Here is a 25538-nt window from a genome sequence, read left to right on the forward strand (position 1 = left end):
ATCTAATAAAAGTGTAATATGCAAATTAACTATCACTCTGCTACACCTACAAGCCATGCCCATAAGCCAATCAGGAGTGAGTATGCAAATTAACTCAACCAAGATGGCTATGGCCACAGAGTGAGGCTTGGATTTCCCCAGCAATGGAGGAAGCAAAGCTTTCTGCACACCTTGGGCTGTCCAGGCCTCCACTTAAGGCTACAAAGTTTCAATTATAGAAGATAAATAAATACCAACAAAAATGTCAGCAGCCACAGAACTAAAGAGAGCAGGAGGCTTAGGTTGCCCCAGTGATAGAGGAAGCCATACTTCCACAGCCCTGGCCTGCCTTGGTCTCTGTTCAAGGCTTCAAAGTTTTAATTGTAGAAGATAAATAAATCCCAACAAAAATAGCTGTAGCCACAGAGCAAGCAGGAGGCTTGGCTCTGCTCAAGTCTACAAAGTTTCAATTATAAAAGATAAATAAATCCCAGATAGATACCAGACTTCCACTTGGGTTGCCAGGTGGTGTCGCCAGCTTGCAAACCACCACAGGCCCCTCACTCAGGCCTCCCCATTCCCCAAGGAAATCCCCACCATGATTTGGGACACACTTCAGGGCAAACCAGCCAGGCCCCACCCATGTACCAGGCCTCTATTCTATCAAATAAAAGAATAATATGCAAATTGACCATCACTCCAAGATACAAGATGGCTGCCCTCATGTGGTCAAAGATGGCTGCCAAAAGATGGCCAGCCGGGGAGGGCAATTGGGAAGGACCAGGCCTGCAAGTGAGGGCAGTTGGGTGTGATCAAGCCTGCAGGAAAGGGTAGTTAGGGGTGACCAGGCCTGCAAGGGGGCGGGGCAGTTAGGGGTGATCAGGCCTGCAGGGGAGGGCAGTTAGGGGCAAAAAGGCTGGCAGGGGAGCAGTTAGGCATCAATCAAGCTGGCAGGGGAGAGGTTGGGGGTGAGCAGGCTGGCAGGCAGAAGTAGTTAGGGGCAATCAGGAAGGCAGGCAGGCGAGCAGTTGGGTGCCAGCAGTCTTGGATTGTGAGAGGGATTTCCGACTGCCCGTTTAGGAAAGACTATAGGCCCATTTCTAGGAGAATCAGGACTAAACAGGCAGTTGGACATCACCCGAGGGATCCCAGATTGGAGAGGGTACAGGCTGGGCTGAGGGACACACCCCCATGCACAAATTTTATGCACCAAGCCTCTAGTCAATAATAAACTTAAATGTAAATGGATTAAATGCTCCAATCAAAAGACATAGAGTGTCTGAATAGATAATAGAACATGACCTATATATATGCTGTCTACAAGAGACCCACTACAGAACAAAGGATGCACATAGACTGAAAGTGAAGGGATGGGAAAAAATTTTAGGCAAACAGAAATGAAAAATAATCTGGGGTAGCAATACTTACATCTGACAAATTAGACCTCAAAGTGAAGGCCATATCAAGAAGGAAGGCCACTACATAATACTAAAGGGATAAATACAACAAGAGGATATAACACTGGTAAACATATATGCACCCAACACAGGAGCACCCAAATACATAAAACAACTTCTAGAAGATATTAAAGGAGAGATTCACAGCAATAGAATCATAACCCCATTGATATCACTAGATAAATCTTCTAGACAAAAAATCAACAAATAGCAGTCCTAAACAACTCACTAGATCAGGTTAAATTAATTGATATCTTCAGAACATTTCACCTGAAAGAAACAAATAAACATTCTTCTTGAGTGCACATGGGACATTTTCAAAAATAGACCACATATTAGGATACAAGCTAAGTCTCTTCAAATTCAAGAAGATAGAAATCATATTAAATGTCTTCTCAGATCACAATGGCAATAAATTAGAAATCGACTACAATTAATTCGCTGACAGGCCCTATGCCTTCTCACAGAGCAGAAGGAACAGCTGAATCAAAAAGCATCCACCCAGCCGAAACTGGTTTGGCTCAGTGGTAGAGCGTTGGTCTGCAGACTGAAAGGTCCTGGGTTTGATTCCGGTCAAGGGCATGTACATTGGTTGTGGGCACATGCAAGAGGCAGCTAGTCGATGTTTCTCTCTCATCAACGTTTCTAGCTCTCTATCTCTCTCTCCTCCTCTCTGTAAAAAATCTATTAAAACAAACAAACAAACAAAAAAAAAACATCCACACAGAACTTGTGAATTAAACACAGCTGGTATTGCCTAAAGACAGGTGAAATTTGGGATCTGAGCTGGAGGGAGAAACATGCCCAGTGGGAACTAAAGCCTCAGAGAAAGATTGCCCCCCCCACACACACACACACACAAAATTCATGTATGTTGGGGTCCATGTAGCCCTCAAATGTGGAAGGGGGTCCACAGGGCTGCCGGCAGAAGGAGATTCTAGATATTAACCCACAGCTGGACTGGACCCAGGATGCAGCCTGAAGTACTATACTGGCTGCAAAGAGTCCCACATAGAGTCTCGCACAGAATTGCGAGCAGAGCCAGAGCAGAAAGGCCTTTTAGCTCCAGATATTAAGAGAGAAGCCCTGCCACCCAGGGGCTATAGCAGAAATTGACTTTTATGTGTAAATACAACTAAAGACCTACTGAGAACCAAAGACAGCAGAGAGATCCCACCTGCTTGAAAATAGGATTCTGGCTTACAACACAAAGGAGTAGTGAATCATAAGGAACTTCAATACTATGCTCACACTACCTACAATAAAAAAGATGTGCCAAGCAGAGCAGTGGAGAACGTGAACAACCTTCACTACTTCATATTTTTATTTTTTATCTTTTACTTAAAAAACTAATATTTTTCTTTATATTTTTATTTATATTTTTATTTTTTATTATATTTTTATTTCAACTATTGTTTCATTATATTTTATTTTTAACTATTAGTATTAATACTATTATTTTACCCTTTTTTAAAGTTTTATTTTATCTTATTTTTCTTTATTTTACTTTATTTTAGGGTTAGTGTTATATATACATTCTATTTTGATTTTCCATTTAGCATTACTTTACTTTATCTCAATTTTTCCTATATGCCAACATTCTCTTCATCACTTTTCCCCCTTTTAGTCCTGTTTCTCTTACCCTGTTCCTGCTTTAGTTTTTTTCTACCCTTTCTTTTTACTCTCTGTTAAAAATTGATCTTACTTAAATATCTAATTTCCTCTCCCCTGCTCTGAAACCCATTCAACATTTCTCTCTTCTCTTTCTTCACTATCCATATTCTTTTTTTTTTCCTTTTCCTTTCTGTCTTGTTATTATTTGGTTATTGGCTAGTTTTTTGTTTGTTTGTTTGTTTGTTTGTTTTTGCTTCTGTTTTTTTTCTCTCTTCACTTGTTCACTTCTTCTACTAATAGCTTAACACTAATTCCAATCACCAACTCAGGCCTATCTACTCTCTATCCTCCTTTTCCAATAGTAAACAAATACATAGATAGATTAAAGAAGGTGGGAAATTTATATATATATATATGTACACACACACACACAGACACACACACACACACACACACACACACACACTGAGTGGCCAGATTATTATGATCTCTGAACACATAATAATCTGGACATTCAGTGTACATTCTATATAACAAAGGGCTAATATGCAAATTGTCCCCTTGAGCCAGGAATTAGACCAGCAGGCAGGCAAGCCAATCACCCATGTCCCCTCATCCTGGCCAGGCTGGCCGGACCTCACCCATGCATGAATTCATGAACTGAGCCTCTAATATATATACTGAGTGGCCAGATTATTATGCATTCAGAGATCATAATAATCTGGCTCCTCAGTGTGTGTGTGTGTGTGTGTGTGTGTGTGTGTATGTGTGTGTGTGTGTATGTGTGTGTGTGTATCCTATCTAATAAAAGAATAATATGCAAATTGACTGTCACTCCAACACAAGATGGCTGCCCCATGTGGTCAAAGATGGCCACCCCAATGTGGATACAAGATGGCTGCCACAAGATGGCCAGCAGGGGAGGGCAGTTGGGAGGGACCAGGCCTGCAAGGGAGGGTCGTTGGGAGTGATCAAGCCTGCAGGGGAGAGCAGTTAGGTGTGACCAGGCCAGCAGAAGAGGAAAGTTGGGGGAATTAGGCCAGCAAGGGAGAGCAGTTGGGGATAGGGGGATGAGGCCTGAAGGGGAAGGAAGTTAGGGGTGACCAGGCCTGGAGGGGAGGGCAGTTAGGGGCAATCAGGCAGGGGAGCAGTTATGCATCAATCAGACTGGCAGGGGAGTGGTTAGGGGGTGATCAGGCTGGCAGGCAGAAGCAGTTAGGGGCAATCAGGAAGGCAGGCAGGCAAGCAGTTGGGTGCCAGAAGTCTTGGATTGTGAGAGGAATGTCCCAGATTGAAGAGGGTGCAGGCTGGGCTGAGGAACACTCCCTTTCCCCCCATGCACAAATTTCATGCACCGGATCTTGGATATATGTATACTAGAGGCCCGGTGCATGAAATTCGCGCATGGGGATGTGTGTCACTTAGCTCCACCTGCACCATCTCCAATCTGGGACCCCTCGAGAGATGTCCAACTGCCAGTAGGATCGGGCCTAAATGGACATCCCATTCACAATTCAGGACTGCTGGCTCCCAACTGCTTGCCTGCCTGCCTTCCTGATTGCCCCTAACCGCTTCTGCCTGCCAGCCTGATCACCCCCTAACCACTCCCCTGCTAGCCTTATTTTTGCCTAATTGCTTCCTGCCAGCCTTTCTGCCCCTAACTGCACTTCTCTGCAGGCCTGGTCACCCCTAACTGCCCTCCCCTGCAGGCTTGATCACCCCCAACTGCCCTCATTTGCAGGTCTAGTCGCTCTCAATTGCCCTCCCCAGCTGTCCACTTCTGTACACATGGGGGCAGCCATTTTGTGTGTTGTAGTGATGGTCAATTTGCATATTATTGTTAGGATTTGATAGAATAGAAGCCTGGTGCACGGGTGGGTGCAGGTTTTCCCTGAAGGATGCCTCAGATCAGGGTGGGGGTTCCCTTGGGGCATGGGAGGCCTGGGTGAGGGGCTTGTGGTGGGTTTCAGGCTGGCGACGTCACTTGGTGACCCAGATGGAGGCCTGGTATCTGGGATTTATTTACCGTATTTTCCGGCATATATGACGACCTCCTAATTTTACAGTTAAAACATAGGTTTGTGCCTATATTTGCTGTATTAGACTACCCCCCACTTCCAAGGCAACACCAGTTCTTTTTTTAATAGACCGCCTCTCTGACTCTGGCCAATCTGAGCAGGCTTTTTACTAGAACACAGTGTACATGTTCTGTACCCGAAGCTACACTGTGTTCTAGTAAAAAGCCTCCTCAGATTGGCCAGTGTCAGAGAGGCGGTCTATTAAAAATAGAACTGGTGTTGCCTCATAAGTGGGGGGTAGTCTTATACAGTGAATATAGGCCCAAACAAATTAGGGGGTCATCTTATACGCCGCAAAATACGGTATCAACAAGGCTGTACACACAGTCCACAAGGGGGTGCACCAAGAGTGTCCACCTCAGGTAACTGGGAGGCCAACCCACTGGGCCATATAGGACACTTAGTACACAAAGCCACCATATCAACTCAGAGAAGCAGCGTAAATGCAGAGACAAAGAAACAGATCACAAATGAAAGAAATGGAGGAAAACAAACAAATGGATATAGAGTTCAAAAACACAGTTATAAGGTTTTTCAAGAATTTCCTAAAAAAGGCTGATAAATTTAATGAGGCCCTCAAATATATGAAAAAGGACCAACTAGAAATTAAACATACACTGACTGAAATAAAAAATATTATATAGAGACCCAACAGCAAACTAGAGGAATACAAGAATCAAGTCAAAGATTTAAAATACAAAGAAGCAAAAAAAAAAAAAAAAAAAAAAAAAAAAACCTCAACTGAGAAAGCTAAAAGAAAAAAGAATCCAAGTAGAAACCGGTTTGGCTCAGTGGATAGAGCGTCGGCCTGTGGACTGAAGGGTCCTGGGTTCGATTCTGGCCAAGGGCATGTACCTTGGTTGCGGGCACATCCCCAGTGGGGGGTGTGAAGGAGGATGCTGATCGATGACTCTCTTTCATCGATGTTTCTAACTCTCTATCACTCTCTCTTCCTCTCTGTAAAAAATCAATAAAATATATTTAAAAAGAAGAAGAAGAAGAAGAAGAAGAAGAAGAAGAAGAAGAAGAAGAAGAAGAAGAAGAAGAAAGAATCCAAAAATTTGAAGATAGTGTAAGAAGCATCTGGGACAACTTCAAGCATACCAACATCAGAATTATGGGGGTGTCAGAAGAATAGAGAGAGCAAAATACTTGAAAACCTAAATAATGACTAAAAATTTCCCCCACCTGGTGAAAGAAATAGGCTTACAACTTGTAAGCACATAGATCCCCAAACAAAAGGAATCCAAAGAGAACCACACCAAGACACATCATAATTAAAATGTCAAGAGCAAAAGGCAAAGAGAGAATATTAAAAGCAGCAAGAGAAAAATAGTTAATTACCTACAATGGAGCATCCATATGATTGTCAGCTGATTTCTCAACAGAAACTATACAGGCCAGACAGGAGTTGCAAAAAATATTCAAAGTGATGAATAGCAAGAACCTACAACCAATATTACTCTGTCCAACAAAGTTATCATTCAGAATTGAAGGGCAGATAAAGAGCTTCACAGATAAGAAAAGGCTAAAGGAGTTCATCACCACCAAACCAGTATTATATGAAATGCTGAAAGGTATTCTTTAAGAAGATGATGAAGAAGAAAGTAGTAAAAATAAAAATTATGATCACAAATACATATCTATCAACAAGTGAATCTAAAAATCAAGTGAATTAAAAATCAGAGGTACAGAATAAACTGGTGAATGTAATAGAATTAGGGGCATAGAATGGGAGTGGATTGATAATTCTCAGATGGGAAGAGACTGAACAAAAATCATACACCTGCCGAAACCAGTTTGGCTCAGTTGTAGAGCGTCGGTCTGTGGACTGAAAGGTCCCAGGTTCAATTCCGGTCAAGGGCATGTACATTGGTTGCGGGCAAATCCCCAGTAGGGGGTGTGCAAGAGGCAGCTGGTTGATGTTTCTCTCTCATCTACGTTTCTAGCTCTCTACCTCTCTCCCTTCCTCTCTGTTAAAAAAAAAAAAAAATCATATACCTATGGATGAGGACAATATGGGGGGGGGAGGTAAGGGTAGAGGATGGGGTGGGAACCAGGTGGAGGGGAACTATGGGGAGAAAAAGGAGAAACAATTATAATTATCTGAACAATAAAGATTTATTAAATTAAAAACAATGAACAAGAAGCCTAAATAGACATTTTTTGAAAGTGGACATACAGAAGGCCAAGAGACATATGAAAACACATTCAAAGTCACTAATCATCTGAGAGACGCAAATCAAAATGACAACGTGGATATCATCTCACACCTATCAGAATGGCTATCAACAAATCAACAAATGACAAGTGCTGATGAGGATGTGGGAAAAAAGGAACCCTCATGCACTGCTGGTGGGAATGCAGACTGGTGTAGCCACTGTGGAAAATAGTATGGAGTTTCCTCAAAAAATTAAAAATGGAACTCCCATTTGACCCAGTAATCAATGCCATTTCTATGACTATATTCCAAGAAATCAGAAACACCAATCTGCAGAGGGCCCCCTGGGAAGGCACATGGACATTTCTTTAAATTGTCAGCTGAGCCTGAGGCACTGGCAGAGTTGTGTTCCCGGTTACACCCCCCCACAAGAAGGCGGGGGGGGGGGGTGAGGGAGGGGAGTTATTTAGTTCTGACTTAACCTTTGTCCAGGTGTCGGCAGGGGCGGGTCTATATTTGTAAATACAGTAATGCTAGGGCATACTTAAAAATGCAAATAAGCTGCTTTGATCCTATAAAATAAACCTGCTGTGTGTCTCAGTGTGCTCACTGCCTCTCCATCAGAGAGAATGGCAGCCCACCTAGCTCCCAGCTTTATAAATCTATTTATGCATCTTGCTCTTTCTTTCATTAATTTCTTAATCCCCAGCTCCTACACTCAGCAACCAGACTGTTTCCTTTTCCGTGATGGATGCAGAAAAGAGATAAACATGCCCCACACCAATCAGAAAGGATATATGCACACCTATGTTCATAGTAGCACAATTTACAATAGCTAAGATTTGGAAACAGCGTAAGTGCCCATCAGCAGATGAGTGGATTAAAAATTGGTGGTACATCTACACAATGGAATACTAATCTGCTGGGGGGCGGGGAAAGAAAGAAAGAACTCTTACCAATTTCAACAGCATGGATCGACATGGAGAGCGTTATGCTAAGTGAAATAAGCCAGTCGAAGAAAGATAAATAGCACATGAGATCACTGATTTATGTAATATAATGAACAACATAAACTTAAAAACAAAAATAAATCCAGAAACATTGAGCACATTATCCAACCTCAGAGGGAAGTCCAGGGGAGCAAGGTAGGTAAGAGATCTTATATACATGCATATAAGCATAATCTATGGACACAGACAGTAGGGGATTGAGGCCATGTGCTGGGGGATGGGAGTAGCTGGGGGGAGCTCAAAGAAGTGAGGGGAGGAGACATATGTAATACTTCCAACAATAAAGAATTTAAATTAAAAAATAAAATTTAAATTTAAAAAACGACTAAATATTTGAACGGACACATCTCAAAAAAAGATATACAAATGAACAATTAGCACATAAAAATAATCACATCTTTTTCCATCAGAAAAATGAAAATTAAAGCTATGCACACTACATAATCACTAGAATTGATTATATTCTATATTATTAATACAATTGAAAATTCCAAATGTTGCTGATTTTATGGAGCAACTGAATCTTTCATATATTGCTGATAAGAATGCAAAATGGTATAGTCAGCTTGAAGAAATGTTTGGCATTTTCTTAATAAACATCCACTTGCCATAGGACCTAGCAATCAAATCATAGATACAACACACCAAGGGGCATAAAAACATATGTTCACACAATAACTCAAATGCCTTTAAAAAAGTAAATGGGTATACAGATTGTGGTATATCCTTACATAAAAGGATCAAACTAGCCTTAGCTACTATGGCTCAATTGGTTGAGCATCCAGTATACCAAGGGGTTGCTGGTTCAATTCCTGGTAGGGGATGTGCAGGATGCAGAAGGATGCAGCCAATGTTTCTCTCTCTCTCTCTCTCTCTCTCTCTCTCTCTCTCTCTCTCTCTCTCTCTCTCTCTCTGTCCCTCTCTCCTCTAAAAAAGAAAATCAATTAAAAAAACCTTTAAAGAAAGGATCAAACTATTGATGCATGCAATGGCATAGATGAATCTTAAAACATGTTACTGAGTGAAGAAAAAACAAACAAACAAAAACAAACAAACAAAAAAAAAAACCCAGACACAAAGAGTACTAATTTAAAATTCCAAGTGTAGGAGAGACAAAACGGTGGCCAAACAGATGGACCTGTTCTGATCCTAGTCCCAGAGCAGATAGATGGAGTGCCTGAAAGTCACTCGGGGAGTGTTAGTTGGCAAACTAAGGGATAGCAGAATGCTAAGAGAAGGTAAAGGTCTGCTGGACAGGTTTTCCTAACTGAGCAGCCCGCTCTGTGGTAGAGACTTCTCCCGGAGCTTTGGGCTCAGAGGGAAAACTACTCCATCTTACAAAGAAAAGAGGATCTTATCTGAGGCCTGAAAAACCCACAACAGTGGAGACCACTGAACAGCTGTGATGCCCCAATCAGCGCAAACATGTGGATTCAAGGAAATTCTTCAATCACCCACAGAAAGGTCAGAGTTTGCCAGGGATAACGTGAGGGATCTGGGTCCCCGCTGCGGCAGCAGCAGCTGCCGCAACTGCAGAGAGAATCGCACGCTGCAAGACCCAGTACTGGGTTTGGCATGATCTTCCCAAAAATTGGGACTTTTTTAAAATGCCAAGGGATGCGGGGTAAATTGTTAAGAATTGAGACTGTCCTGCCAAAAGTGGAACATCTGGACACCTTGGCGCAGACCCATCCTGCACCTGATCCCCTTCATCCCCTTGCTTCTGAGTACTAGGGAAGGACTGCCAGGTTTGGCATATCCTCGGAGACTGCAGGGAGAAATTGCTTTCCTAGAAACAGGGGATCAAAGCAGGAAGAGACCATCTGGGATCCAGTACCAAGGCTGCCCACCTCAACAAACTATAGAGAGTGTCATAGAGAAAGAAGGCTAGAGCAGCCAAAAAAGATGGGGAAGTCAATCCAGAAACACTGCCACCTAGGGGCTGAATTACAAACTGACTTTTTTTTATTATTACTTTTAATTAATCAAAAATAAACTGACACAAATAACTAAGAAATAGCCTATTTAAAATTAAGGACTAGCTTACAAAACTGAGGTGCAGTGGAACGCAGGGAACTGCAATACTGTCTGGACTGAGAAACAGGTGTGCCATATAGAATAACATAGGAAGTGAATGACCTTCACTACTGCACATTTTTATGCTAATTTTTCTATGTTTTATTTTATTTTCATTTTTTACATCTTTTATTTTATTTTCATTTTTTACATCTTTCACTTAAGAAACAAATTTTTCTCTTTTTTTCTCACTTGAATTTACCTTTTCAATTATTACATTTTGAAGTTTCAATCATCATTATTACTACTGCTATTTTGCATTTTTGTTTCCTTTTTTTTTTAAGTACCATTTTATTTTCTCTTTATTTTACATTGGGATTAGTGTTCTTCATTCTATTTTCATCTCTAGTATAGCATTGATCAACCCTATCTCAACTCGACCTTTATGCCATCACTCTCTTCCTAACCTTTCCCCTTTTCGTGAACTGTTTATCTTAACCCTTTCCTGCTTTAGATTTCCCCTATTCTTTCTGTATACCTCCTGTTAAAATTTTCACCATACTTATATACCTAATTTCCAACCCCCTGCTCTAAGTGCATACATACCACTCTCTTCACTATCTTAACTCTTTAAAAAACAAAACAAACTAAAAAAAACCTGTTTTCCTCTCTGTCCTTTTGTTGTTGTTTGCATGAATGTTGGTTATATCAAATTTTTATGTTTTTTAGTGAGATTGATATGCATATCTTTTGTTGTTATTGTTCCTTAGTATTTTTTAACTGCTTTGTTTTTGTTTGTTTTTTTGCTTCTGTTTATCCTTGCCCTGCTTGATATTAGTGGGTATTGTAGTTTGTATTAATCTCCAAGTACTGTTGCTGGCATTTGCTGGGATTAGTGGTTGTTCTATTGGAATTTTCTCCACATATATATAGTTTGTACCCCTTTTCTCTCTTAGTCTGTTTCTTCTCTCTCTCTCTCTCTCTCTCTCTCTCTCTCTCTCTCTCTCTCTCTCTCTCTCTCTCTCCCCCTCCCTCCCTCTCTTCCTGTTTCGCAATTTCATTTCAACACTACTTTTTTTCTGTCTATCTTTTTATTCATCCCCCCTCTTTTTTTTTACTTTTCTTCTTTCTTTCCTATCCCCTAATTTGCCTTTCTCTAGTGGTCACTTTTATTAGAGGTTATTAATATCACAAATACATTTCTGTTCAGTGCCTTTTGTGTTGTACCTGGTAGTGTTGTATTTTGTGCCTTTAAATCAACGCAAGAGAAAGAGAACTGCATAACCAGACATCCTGAAAAAGGGTCCATAGGGAGACAAAGAAATAGCCCGCACCTGACAGAAAAGCAGGCGACACCAGAAAAAGGAGTAAACGAGTTAGAGGCAAGCAAACTACCAGAGCAAGAATTCAGAGTAATGGTCATAAGATGGCTGAAAAGAATGGAAGACAAAATTGATAATATGAGTAAGAACCAAGAGGAAATGAAGATGAACCAAAAATAAATAAAAAATGACATCACTACTGTAAAGAACTCAATAAAAAGCATCAAAAGTAGACTAGAAGAGCAGAGGACCGAATCAGTGAGCTAGAAGACAAGATGGAAAAAAAAAATACCCAATTAGAGCAGCTTCTGGGGAAAAAAAAAAAAATTAAAAAGCAGAAGAGCTTAAGGGAACTTTGAGACAATACAAAGCAAAACAATATAAGAATAATAGGAGTTCCAGGAGAGAGAAAAAAAACTGAGGAAGGCATAGAAAACCTGTATCAAGAAATAATGACAGAAAACTTTCCTGAGATAGAGAAGAAAAAACCCACACAAATAAAAGAATATTGCAGAGTCCCAAGCAAAATGAAACCCAAAATACCGAAGCCAAGGTACATTATAATTCAATTGGCAAACACCAGTAACAAAGTAAGAATCTTAAAAGCAGCCCGAGCGACATAAAGTTACATATAATGGAACCCCCATCAGACTACCAACTGATTTCTCAATGGAAACTTATCAGGCCAGAAGGGAATGGAATGAAATATACCAAGTCATGCAAAGGAATGGTCTGAATCCAAGAATGGACTGTACCCAGCAAGACTATCAATCAAAATTGAAGGTGAAATCAGGAGCTTTGCAGACAAAAAAAACTAAAGGAATTTATCACCACCAAACCAGCAATGCAAGAAATGCTAAAGGGTCTACTGTAAAAATAAAGAAATAGGAAGTGAAGAAGGAACACATGGAGATAGAATAAAAATGGCATCAAATAAGTACCTATCAGTAATAACTTTAAATGTAAATGGATTAAATGCTCCAATCAAAAGACATAGGGTAACGAATTGGATAAGAAAACAAGACCCATATATCTGCTGTCTACAAGAAACCCATTTCAGAAGAAAGGACGCACACAGACTGAGGGTGAAGGGATGGAAAAAGGTTTCCAGGAGAATGGAAATGAAAAAAAAAAAGCTGGGGTATCAATACTTATATCTGACAAATTAGATCTCAAAGTGAAGGACATAACAAGAGATAATGAAGGCCACTTCATTATACCAAAGGAAGCAATCCAACAAGAAGAAATAACCATGGTAAACATATATGCACCCAATATGGGAGCACCCAAATACATTAAAAAAAAAAAAAACTGCTGGAGGACATTAAGGGAGAGATTAATAGCAATACAATCATAGTAGGAGATTTTAATTCCCCAATGTCACCTTTGGAAAAATCATCTAAACAAAAAATCAGCAAAGAAACATCAATCCTAAATGACTCACTAGATCAGAATTGACATCTTCAGAACATTCCACCCCAAAGCCACAGAATATACATTCTTCTCAAGTGCACATGGGTCATTTTCAAAGATAGACTACATGATGGGATATAGGCAAAGTCTCTTCAAATTCAAGAACATAGAAATCATATAGAGTATCTTCTCAGATCATAGTGACATAAAACTGGAAATTAACTACAATAAAAATAATCCAAAGAAATCAAACACGTGGAGACTAAACAGCATGCTACTAAATAAGGACTGAGTTACCAGAGAAATGAAGGAAGAAATTAAAAACATTCTGGCAACAAATAACAATGAAAGCACAACAATCCAAAATCTATGGGACACAGCAAAAGCAGTTTTGAGAAGGAAGTTCATATCTCTACAAGCCTATTGCAAAAAACTAGAAAAAATGGTAACAAATTATCTAACTCTACAACTCAAATAGTTAGAAAAAGAGCAACAAGAAAAGCCCAGAGTAAGCAGAAGAAAGGAAATAATAAAAATCAGAGCAGAAATAAACAACATAGAGATCAAAGAAACAATACAAAAGATCAACAAAACCAAGAACTGATTCTTTGAAAGGATAAACAAGATTGATGAACCTCTAGCCAGGCTAATGAAGAAACAAAGAGAGAGGAACCAAATAAACAAAATCAGAAACAAAAGAGATGAAATAACAACAGACCCCGATGAAATACAAAGGATTGTTACAAAATACTATGAACAACTCTATTCTAACAAACTGGACAACCTAGAGGAAATGGAAATATTCCTAAAAAATACAACCTTCCAAAACTCAATCAGGAAGAATCTAAAAATCTCAATAGATCAGTGACTTGGGAAGAAATTGAAGCAGTCATCAAAAAGCTTCCAGCAAACAAAAGCCCAGGGCCAGATGGCTTAACAGGAGAGTTTTACCAAACATTCAAGGAAGAACTAAAACCTATCCTCCTCAGACTATTCCAAAAAATCCAAGAGGAAGGAACACTTTCAAGCTCCTTTTATGAAACCAGCATCACCCTAATACCAAAACCAGATAAAGACAACACCATGAAAGAGAATTACAGGCCAATATCCCTCATGAACATAGATGCCAAAATCCTCAACAAAATTCTAGCAAATCGGCTCCAGCAGAACATCAGACAGATCATACACCATGACCAAGTAGGATTTATTCTGGGAATGCAATGATGGTACAATATCCGCAAATCAATAAATGTGATACATCACATAAACAAATTGAGAGATAAAAATCATATAGTCATATCAATTAATGCAGAAAAAGCATTTGATAAAATCTAACACCCTTTCCTGATAAAAACTCTCATCAAGGTGGAGTACAAGGATCATACCTCAACATAATAAAAGCTATATATGATAAACCCACAGCCAACATCATACTCAATCGGCAAAAACTAAAACCATTTCCTTTAAGAACAGGAACAAGACAGGGATGCCCACTCTCACCACTCCTGTTTGACATAGTACTGGAAGTACTAGCCATTGCAATTAGACAAGAAGAGGAAATAAAAAGCATCCAAACTGGAAAAGAAGAAGTAAAGTTATCCTTATTTGCAGATGACATGATATTGTACATGATAATGAGACTAAAAAAGCAATCCCATTTACCATGGCACCAAAAAAAATTAAGATACCTAGGAATAAACTTAACTAAGGAGATAAAAGACCTATATGTGGAAAACTACATGACACTGAAAAAACAGATAGAGGAAGATGTAAACAGATGGAAGAACATACCATGTTCATGGATTGGTAGAATCAACATCATCAAAATGGCCATACTTCCCAAAGCAATTTATAGGTTCAATGCATTCCCCATTAAAATACCTATGGTATACTTCACAGACCTAGAAAGAACTCTCCAAAAATTCATCTGGAACAAAAAAAAAAGACCCCGAATAGCCACAGCAATCCTGAGAAAGAAGAGTAAAGTGGGAGGTATCTCAATACCAGATTTCAAGCTGTATTACAAAACCAAAAGATAGATATAGAGACAGTAAAGCAACAAGCAGACTGTCAAAACAGCCTGGTACTGGCACAAGAACAGACATATAGATCAGTGGAATAGAATAAAAAATCTAGATATCGACCCAAACCTCTATACTCAATTAATATTTGACAAAGGAGGCAAGAACATACAATGGAGTCAACACAATCTATTTAATAAATGGTGTTGGGAATTTTGGATAGATACATGCAAAAGAATGAAACTAGATCACCAACTTACACCATACACAAAAATAAACTCAAAATGGATACAGGACTTAAACATAAGACAGGAAACCATAAAAATACTAGAGGCATCCACAGGCAGCAAAATCTCAGACATATGCCAAAAGAACTTCTTCACTGATACTGCCCCTAGGGCAATGGAAGCTAAAGAGAAAATAAACAAATGGGACTACATAAAAATAAAAAGCTTCTTTACAGCAAAAGAAACCATCAACAAGACAACAAGAAAGCCCACTGTATGGGAGAACATATTTGCAAATGTTATCACTGGTAAAGGTTTAATCTCCAACATCTACAGACAGCTTATACAACTTAATAAAAGGAACATAAATGAGCCAATTAAAAAATGGGCAATGGACCTAAATAGAATCTTCTCAAAAGAAGGCAGAAGGTAGGCCAAGAGGCACATGAAAACATGCTCAAAGTCACTAATTATCCTAGAGATGCAAGTCAAAACAACAATGTGGTACCATCTCACACCTGTCAGAATGGCCAACATCAAAAAATCAACAAATGACAAGTGTTGGTGAGGTTGCGGAGAAAAAGGAACCCCTGTACACTGCTGGTGGGAATGTAGACTGGTTCAACCACTGTGGAAAACAGTATGGAGCTTTCTCAAAAAACTGAAAATGGAACTTCCATTTGACCCAGTAATCCCACTCCTAGGAATATATCCCAAGAAACTAGAAACACCAATCAGAAAGGATATATGCACCCCCATGTTCATAGCAGCACAATTTACAATAGCTAGGATTTGGAAACAGCCTAGGTGCCCGTCAGCAAGTGATTGGATCAAAAAACTATGGTACATCTATGCATTAGAATACTATGCTGCCATAAAAAAGAAGGAATTCTTATCATTTGCAGCAACCTGGATGGAATTGGAGAACATCATGCTAAATGAAATAAGCCAGTCAATGAAAGAGAAACACCACATGACCTCACTCGTTTATGGATAATAACGAACATTATAAACTGATGAGCCAAAAGATAGATATAGAGACAGGAAGGCAATACCCAGACTGTTAAATTGCAGCGGGGAGGGTAGGGAGATCTGGGGGAGATAAGAGATCAACCGAAGGACTTGTATGCATGCATATAAGTATAACCAATGGACTCAAAACTCTGGGGAGGGAAGGCATGTATGGGAGGGGGGGGGGGCAATGGTAAGATATGTACACAGATAATAATTTAATTTTAAAAAAAAATCGATGAGAGAGAGTTATCGATCAGCTTCCTCTTGCACGCCCCCTACTGGGGATGTGCCCACAATCAAGGTACATGTCCTTAACCGGAATTGAACCTGGGACCTTAGAGTCCACAGGCTGATGCTCTATCCACTGAGCCAAACCAGTTTCGGCGAGGGCCTTCCATTTTAAGCTTTTCCTAAAGTGGAAAGTTTTAGTTCATCATCTGAGAACATTGCTCTGCACTCTGATAGACCAGACATCACATTGGATTGTTCCAATGGGAACCATTCTCATAACAACATTGTACACACCTCATTTGACTTGGCCCAGCACTTGCTTCTGAAGGAGGTTATAGTCACAGAGATGCTGAGCTCTGCTATGATGAGGATCAGTAAGACAGACAAAATTCCCTGGAAAAAAAAATCAGGATAAATAAATGGCATTTGGCATGAAAGCTACTCCATTTTAAAGATCTAAACCAAGGACCACTTACACTGTATGACCAAGTAAAGCAAAACTCCTATTATTATGTGCCATCAGTGATTGAACAGTTTTCATCTTATATCTTTCTGATAAGCAGGAGGAACTAACTCCAATGCATATAGAGGCCAGGCAACCATCTTAAAAGAGTGAAACAGGAGGGAAGACGGTAGAGAGTAAAGGTATTTATAGGATTCATACATTACTCAGTTTTAGGCAATAGTTACCACATAGGAATATGGTTTCCATGATACCTCATCATTTTTCTTTCCCAGGGAAGCCTGATATACATATTTTTATGTGAAATTTTACAGTTAATTTATTTACTTGTATAAATCAACTAAAACATATCTTCAGCCTGAACATAGTCTGATTATTGCTATTTTTGCACACTCTGCTTTAAGGTAATCTTTAGATCAAGAAGCAGCATGGAATAGTGCGGTGTTCAAAAACCTTAGACACTGGAAACAGAAACAGTGGGGTGCAATAGGGTCTAAGGTTACACTTAACCTTGGACAGTGACTGAGTCTATATGAATTTTGATTTTTCTTCAATATATTCAAAGCTTGGATATAACCCATTTGTTGGTAAACCAATAGGTGTGAAGTGCCTACTGTGAATTCACTGCCTTTAGCTATTGAATGAGATATCTGGTTTTGGTCTTTGTGGAACTTTGTCATAGTAAGGAAAGCAGACAGTAACAAGTAATTAGGTAATTATTTACTAAATTGTGTTAAGTGCTATGAAAAAGTATTGGAAACTGCATAGTTATCACGGGAGAATGGATGAGGTCTGCATTGAGGGTAGAGGTGTAATCAGGAAGGACCTCCTTTAAAAAGTGATGTTTATACTGAAATTAAAGAATGAGGAGGAGTTCATTGAGTAGGTGGAAAAAGGTAGGTAGTAGGCTAGGAAAAATTTGAAGCAAGAAAAAGCTGCTCTTATGGTCCTGGGACAGTGAGCACTTGACACAATAAGGAATTTCAGAAAGTGGCAAGAGAATAGAGTGAGAAAGATAAAGGCCTGGAATAAAGTCAGGAAGATAGGCAGGATAGGTTCTACAGGGTCCTAAAAACCTTTTAAGATTGGGATCTTAATTATATGTTTACCAGAAGCCATTGACTTATGTCCTCAGATTTGCCTTTTGAAGTGATGACTGGCTTCAGTGTAGACAATGGATGGTCTTTGGAACAGAGGTCAATCCAAAAGTCCAAGAGTTGTCTAAAGCCCACTGTTCTGGCATTTTTAGTTTATGATGTGAGGAATCATTACAGCAAGGAATCGTGGAGTTATACAAGGGAAGTCTTGGAAGAAATCCTCCACGATTCTGTATACAGAGACTAATCCTGCAATACCAGACCACGTGTGGGCAAGTAAGCAGCAGAGTTTCATTTATATGGGGACTTAACCCTTCCAGAGTACATTTCTTCCTGGTTTATACTAAAGTAATGTATAGTAGTGGCCTTCTGTCCACTAGGAAAAGAGTACAAATTATAATGCCAAATAATATTGTTTGCCTAATTAGGACCAGGTTTTGTCCCTTGCTTTCCTTAATACCCTTTTATGATTCTAAGTCAGGAATTTATCTCAGAACATATGGGAACACCCTGAGACTCCCTTTAATGAGTGATTATGAGAATTAAATAAGATCTCACATTGAATAACTGATAGCTCTATTTCCTTTCCTTCTTCATAGGGAGAGACAGTTTCTCATGATATTACTTCCACACAAATGGGTCAAATCTCATTAACTATATAGGATCAAAGCCATTAAGATGTGGCTGGTATAAATAAAATAAAACCCCAGGATTTGCTTGGGGGAGTAGAAGGAAATGCCTTTTGGAATTATTGTCATGCATAAAAATAATCTCATTGAGTGCTTTTTAGATAAATACATAAAATTATACCTACAGTAATATCTCCTAGTAAAGATACCTCTAATCTGCTTTAATGAATAACATTGCTACATTTATATAAAATTATTTCTAAAATTACTAGCATACTTGACTAAGTGACTTAAATACTTTCTCCCACTGTATTTTGTTTTTAGTATTGAGTAAATGTTTTAGATCATTCTGTTCCTTATTAATGCTGAAAAGGTAAATTTTAATCCAATCCATGTCAACTCTAATGGTAATAGCTAGAACCTATTGACTACACTATACCAGCTAGTATTATAATGTAAGTAATCCTCTCAACAACCCAATGAGGTAGGCATCCTATGGTTTTCATTTTCCACAGGAGCAAAACTGAGGCTCAGAGATGACAAAATGTTAGGCCAAGGTAACAAGGTTACAAGTGACAAAACAAGGATTTCAAATCCAAACACTGTGGCTGTTAAATCACAATATGGTTCTCAACATTCAGTTCAAATGTAGATACAGCATCAATTACTGAGATAAAAATTAATGAATTGATGCATCGTTACTATAGCTCAGATAAAATCACACAGATTCTTCGTAGAGAATGAGATTACTTACATTGTAAAGGACTCTACCTATAACACATATTCCTTCGAGGGAAGGCAGCTTGCAGTAGTGGTACTGATATTGAAAGCTGATAATGGTGAGAACGATTCCAGTCACCGCAGCCAAAGAACTGATCACATTCAGGAACACGATTTCTTGCCCCTGGAAAAGTTTTTTGAAATAATAATTTAAAAATCAAACCAAACCAAAATACCTCGTAAGAAATTCTTAATGTGTTTATCTTTCCAGATACCCCTCCAGGATATACTGCTCCATCAGGTCAGTCTGCTTAAAAGGCTTGATTAACTTAAATCCTGATTCATCAAAGTCAGAAGACAATCTGCTTTGATATAAGCCAGAAAGCCAAGAAAGAGAATGAGTGGAGTAAAGATTCACTATGGTTAATACTTAAGGAATGTTTATTTAATTCAGATGCAACACTTTTCACAATAGATAAGCAAAATAGTGTGTAGAACTTATCTCAGCCTTATAATTTGATCTGATTCTCAGTATAGTGAACTAAGACCTCATATAAGAGAGTTGAATCCTGTGGAATCTCAATTTGTATCTTTAAAAATTAAAGTGATGACATCTAATTTTAGTATACATTTATTTACCTATTTTAATAAATACTTAGTATGCACCAGCTATGTGTCAGACACTGACTTAAGCCCCTGGGAAGGTGAAGGTGGGAGAGGAGCCACAAATTGTTTCCAATTAGGCACCCTTGACTTATAGCAGTGATTTTCAACCTTTTACATCTCATTGCACAAAGAAACTAATTACTAAAATTTTACAGTACACCAAAAAATATATTTTGCCAATCTGACAAAATAATAGGTATAATTTTGATTCACACCAGATGGATATTGTTATGTTGGCTGTTGTCATTTTTTTATTTGACAACTTAAAGAGAAAGAGGTCAGTGTCCATGACTAAATAGTCAGGTATTGCATGTTTTAAAGTTTTTTTTTGTGGCACAGAGGTTGAATATTGTTGAGTTATAGGATGGTTTCTAATAAGCAACTCTTTCAGTTTAGTTGACCAGAGAATGAGGAACCAGTAGAAGAATGTAGGGTTAAAGGTGATGCTGACAAACAGGAATTACTTGAACTGCAAATTTGGTGTAAAAAGATTTTCCTGAGAGACCCTTAGATTCCTGAAGGCTTTATACACAAAGATGAGATAAAGCAAGTAGATAATCTTAAATTATAAAAAAGTCACAAAAATGACTTACCAGACTTATTTTCTTCCTGTTGAGTCCTGAGAAATATCCTGTAACAATAAACTTTTAAAAAGAAAAGAGACAAAAGTTAACAGGTGATAGATTTCACCACCTTACAACATAGTTTACTTTGGAGATTTTATTTTAATTTATTTGTCTGTGATTCTCCCAAAACTCCTAGTCTTCCCACCAGAGCATCAGAAGAGGAGGGTAACACTGATGTAAAAGATGTTCAGCACTGTCCGAAGACTCTTTGCTAGGATCAGCTGGGAGAAGCAGGCCCCTCTTTAAGTTCTAAGGTAGTTCTCTCAAATGTTTGGCCCCACTGGGCTCCAGAACAAAAAATAATCCTGGGCTCTGGGTCTGTAAAAAGGGAAAGGTGAACTATGTCTTCTCTGAGCAGACAGAAGGAGACTTTCTCAGGGCAGAACTCTCTAAGGAAAGGCTGATATTGAGGTCAGAACCTCGTATAATGATCTCAGCCATTTTGGGGGGGAAATTGAAGAAATATCTTATTGTACTGCACACACAACAAGCAACTAGTACAGAAAAGGCCATTTCTAGTAATTCTGTTGAGAATTTCTTTCCGTGATTTTTCCCATTAAAGTACATTTTTCAAAGCAACCACCATGACAAAGGAAGCATCAAATTAATCTATTTTCTTCTGATGCAAGAATGCCAAATATTTACTGTCCCATCTATAGTTGTACCAGCAGTGTAATGAACACAGTGTATACTAACTATTCTCTGAACTTCAAGAAATGTTGAAGTCTCTGCTGATCTTCTGCAGATGCTTGAACAACATTCCGATGTTCACAAAATGTAGTAGTTATTGTATAGATGGCAGTTTTTAGTGATACCATAAATACAAATCTTAATGTTTTATAAGAAGCATCCACAGGGCTCCTAAAATCCGAGGTCGTTTACTGGAATCATGAAGAAGCTTGGAGTACTTGTCAACTACCCCTTGCAGAATCAATAGGAATTACTGGTAGTGTAAACTGGACAATACCAAATTTATCTTCTATAAATGCTGCTGCTAAGTGAGACAGATCTTTTCATGCCCACCCGCATGATGATAGTGTAGTGTTCCAAATAGTCACTTTTACTGGGGAAAGGCCTGGTCTCCTTGGGGACCATGTTCATGGGATTCATTATCCCAGGATTCAAGACAATCTTTATAGTAATTTTTCTAAAGCTCCTGACAGTACTCACAATAAATGCTCCCCAGAATGTATATCCTGTGCAGAAAACAAGTGGAAATGTTTGGGAAAAAAGGAAGACATTAACTGCAAATATAATTCCAGTGCCCATAATGATCAAGGCAAGCAGGATCTGGATAGCCTGTGAAGAGAGAAAAGGGTACATGAAGTCTCAAGTGCCAAAGTCTTTGAACCTGCCCTCCCAGGTCCCTTGGGCTTCCCTTTAAGCTCCTTAATGCATTCCTCTTTCCATTGACCAACCACTCTCAGATTTTCAGGGGGCCTATTGTCTCTTTCCTCATCATGCTTGCCTGGATCCTTCAAGTTCAGATGCTTTACTCTTCTGCATCACTACTTGCTATATCTCCTGGGGTTACCAACTTATCTTGTATCAGACAAATTTGAGTATATGTCCTCTTCCTGAGACAGAGACTATAAACTATTCATCCTTATATTTTTTCCCTTCTGTAGCATCTGCATCCTGTTATTATCCCCACTCCCCAAACACACACACATTTCCCACATTCACTGTATGTTTTTGGGATTGCGATCTTCTCTAATAATTTAGGAAGATCGCTGATGCAGAGCAGAGAGACTTGGGTGAGGTTGTGTCTCATTTCTTCAGGCAGCAGCCTGACTAGAGCGAAGAGTAACCTAGTGAACTTAATCATTCTGCAGGGAGGGGAACTCTGTGGTGGTCATGCAGGGTCAGGGCTCTTCTCAGGACAGAGCTGTTCCTTCAGCATTCCAGGTTTTGTCCCCAGGCCACACCTCTGTGTCACTGTGCCTACCACAAGTAGTGAATTTACTCTTGTCCCTTGTATGTGCATTTATGACTGAAATTGTTTGTATATAATAATGTCCACTTTGTGGCTGACTTTGGAGCATTGAATGTGATTTTTAAAGAACCCCCAATGTCACCGAAACCAGTTTGGCTCAGTGGTAGAGCGTTGGTCTGTGGACTGAAAGGTCCCAGGTTCGATTCTGGTCAAGGGCATGTACGTTGGCTGCAGGCACATCCCCAGTAGGGGATGTGCAAGAGGTGGCTGGTCAATGTTTCTCTCTCATCGACGTTTCTGGCTCTCTCTTTCTCTCTCCCTTCCTCTCTGTAAAAAATCAATAAAATATTTTTTTTAAAAGAACTCCCAATGTCTTTAACTGCATGAAGTGGAAGTTTAAGCTTTCTTCCAATGGCTTTTGCTCCAAGCTCAGAGGTGCCACCAAACCTGATGTCGCCTCCTCAATAAAATATTTGGGAAAATTACACTGATTTCTTATAATCCCTCTGCTGATTCAAATATAGTACTAATTCTTCATGAAACAGTGTGAGGATTTCCTCAGGGTCGGGGAGTTTGTAATTATAGGTAAATATTCTATTTCTCAGAGTTAAATAAGACCTCAGAAATATTTCTAAGACATGAAGCAAACTGTGTGTGTTTCTAAACTTTTATTTATCTTATTTATAAAAGGGAAATTATATTATTGGCTCTTCTACTGATGATCTAATTACTTGTACAAGCAAATGACTTACAAGTATTTATGATTAATCAAGAAGGATAGATTGTGGCTGAAGGAAGAGAGAAAAGAGCCCACTCCCTTCCTGAAAAGCTTCTAGGCAGATATACATAGAAAAATAACCTCTTTACTCCCTTCCAGGGAGACCCATGGATGGGAGAGGACTTACCCCCAAGACTTTTGGCTCTCCTTTGAGGAAATCCAGCAGAGAGCTATTAGGCCAATAGGGAAATGCAGTTAGTATAGTTTCTCTTGGTTGGATAGTGATGGTATTGGCCGATCTTTTGACCTTGGATTCCATGATTCAATGGCAAACTCTATAAAAAGACAGAATGAATGAACATTGTAGCCACCATCATGGTCTTCCCTCAGTCTTACATGAAGTCCCTAGCAATGAGCCCATAGAGATTTCTCCAGTCAGTACTAGAACCACAGAACCATTAAGTCATAGAGTCTTAGAATTCCAGAGCATATCTAGCCCCCTACCTTCCTGGTGAAGAATCCAGTTATCCACAAGACTTACTCCTTAATAAATTTATTTAGAAATAGCCAGTAAACATAAAAATAAATTCCAGTATCTATGTTCATGAAATATAAAGGAACTAAAATGTATAGAATATTTACTATGCTCTAGGTGCTGTACAAGTGCTTGTTTTTAACATATATTGAAAATATTTTAACAATTTTGCAGTGCTGAAGCTGAGGTACAGAAAGGTTAAGTTGCCTGAGATCACATGGGGAAGGAGTCAAACTCCGTTTTTGTCTCCAAAATCTGTGCCATTTCTATTCAACCATGCTTCCACCCTCTTTCAGAAGCAGGTTCCCACTTGTAGTTAATGAATTGTCTCCTGTATTGTTTAACCATATTTCTTTGTAGTATAAAATCAGTCATTAAGATGGCCTAGTTGTAGTTGCCACTTTACTAGAGCATATTTTAGCTTTTACAAAGACTAGGAAAACTAATTCTACTCAAGGTCTTCCTGGTTCAAATGATACAATTAAAATAATATAAAGTGTCTTTTTGGAATATTTCTTTCCACATTAATCCTTTATATTCCCATATTTGCTATTTTTTTATTATTAAATCATAAAGGCAAATGATTTCAAAAAAAACTATGTACAAATATTATATTGAGCATTTCCTAGTTTGTGGCAACCTCACATAGCAAGTTTCTTAACCTTGGCACTGCGGGCATGTGGGGCCTGATAATTCTTTGTTATGGGGAGTAAGATGCATTGTAAGATGTTTCCAGACATGGCCAAATTTGCTTCCTGGGGAGCAAAATCATTCCAGGTTGAAAACCACTGTTGTATAGAAATTATCGCAGAATGTGACCTCTGTTTATTTTATTTTTTTAATAGACTGCCTCATTGTTTTGTTTACATCCAAACATCAGAGAAGGTATGTATTTCTCAACCCAACATATTTCTGCCAATGTTTATTCAGGTAAATTTTAATTTATGTGCCTACAGTAAAACACAACAATTTAAACAAAAAATGTGGGACAAGTCTGTATTTAAATTCTAAGTAGAACTGGCAGACCATCAGAATCCTGTGGAGTTTTGAAAAGCCTGCTGTGCAAAAAAAGGGAAATGCGCCCCAGATGGTGCTGACTCTAACTGCAGCCACACACCTCACAGCAGCTGTTAACCAGCCATTGTGATTATTTTGGTGAGCAAGTAATTTATAACCTGTTAATTTACTTCTTATATGTAGATAGTTTATTGAATTTTACTTACATTTTAGGAAAGTGGATGGGAGTTTGGGTTGAATAATAGCATAAATTTTTTTCCCTTTAAAATGATGAAAGAGAACTGCAGAATTCTTGATTTTTAGGAATGACTTACTGATATTAAGCAGGACAAGTTTATAATTTGAAATGCCTTGGTTATTTCAAAATGCATCTCATTTTATCATTTTGATTGTCTTCCTCTGCCTTTTCCTCCTGCTTCTTTCAAACTTCTTTAAAATGGGTTTCTAATATTTAAGCCTATGGACTTAGACCAGAGGGCAGGAACTAGGCTATTGTATGGGGAGATGAAATGACAGAACCCTTTAAGGGATCTATAAGAGGGTGATATTCTTCAAGTGGAAAGTGTATTTCCTCTTGCTTTCAGCCTG

The 25538-nt window shown here is 38.9% G+C and overlaps 1 protein-coding gene across 1 annotated transcript; it reads right to left on the reverse strand.

Moving 5' to 3' along the window:
- Positions 1 to 1646: 1646 nt before the first annotated feature.
- LOC311627562 (membrane-spanning 4-domains subfamily A member 14-like) lies at positions 1647 to 23717 on the reverse strand (the record flags this gene model as incomplete). The annotated part of the gene is made up of 6 exons (XM_084894067.1): positions 1647 to 1706; positions 16838 to 16936; positions 19487 to 19636; positions 20712 to 20762; positions 21915 to 22043; positions 23586 to 23717. The coding sequence occupies 6 exons, from the start codon at positions 23715 to 23717 to the stop codon at positions 1680 to 1682; spliced, it is 588 nt and encodes a 195-aa protein (XP_084750193.1). The 3' UTR covers positions 1647 to 1679.
- Positions 23718 to 25538: the final 1821 nt, after the last annotated feature.

Source organism: Pipistrellus hanaki (assembly GCF_964339955.1).
Source record: "Pipistrellus hanaki genome assembly, chromosome: 9".
Taxonomy (NCBI): Eukaryota; Metazoa; Chordata; class Mammalia; order Chiroptera; family Vespertilionidae; genus Pipistrellus; species Pipistrellus hanaki.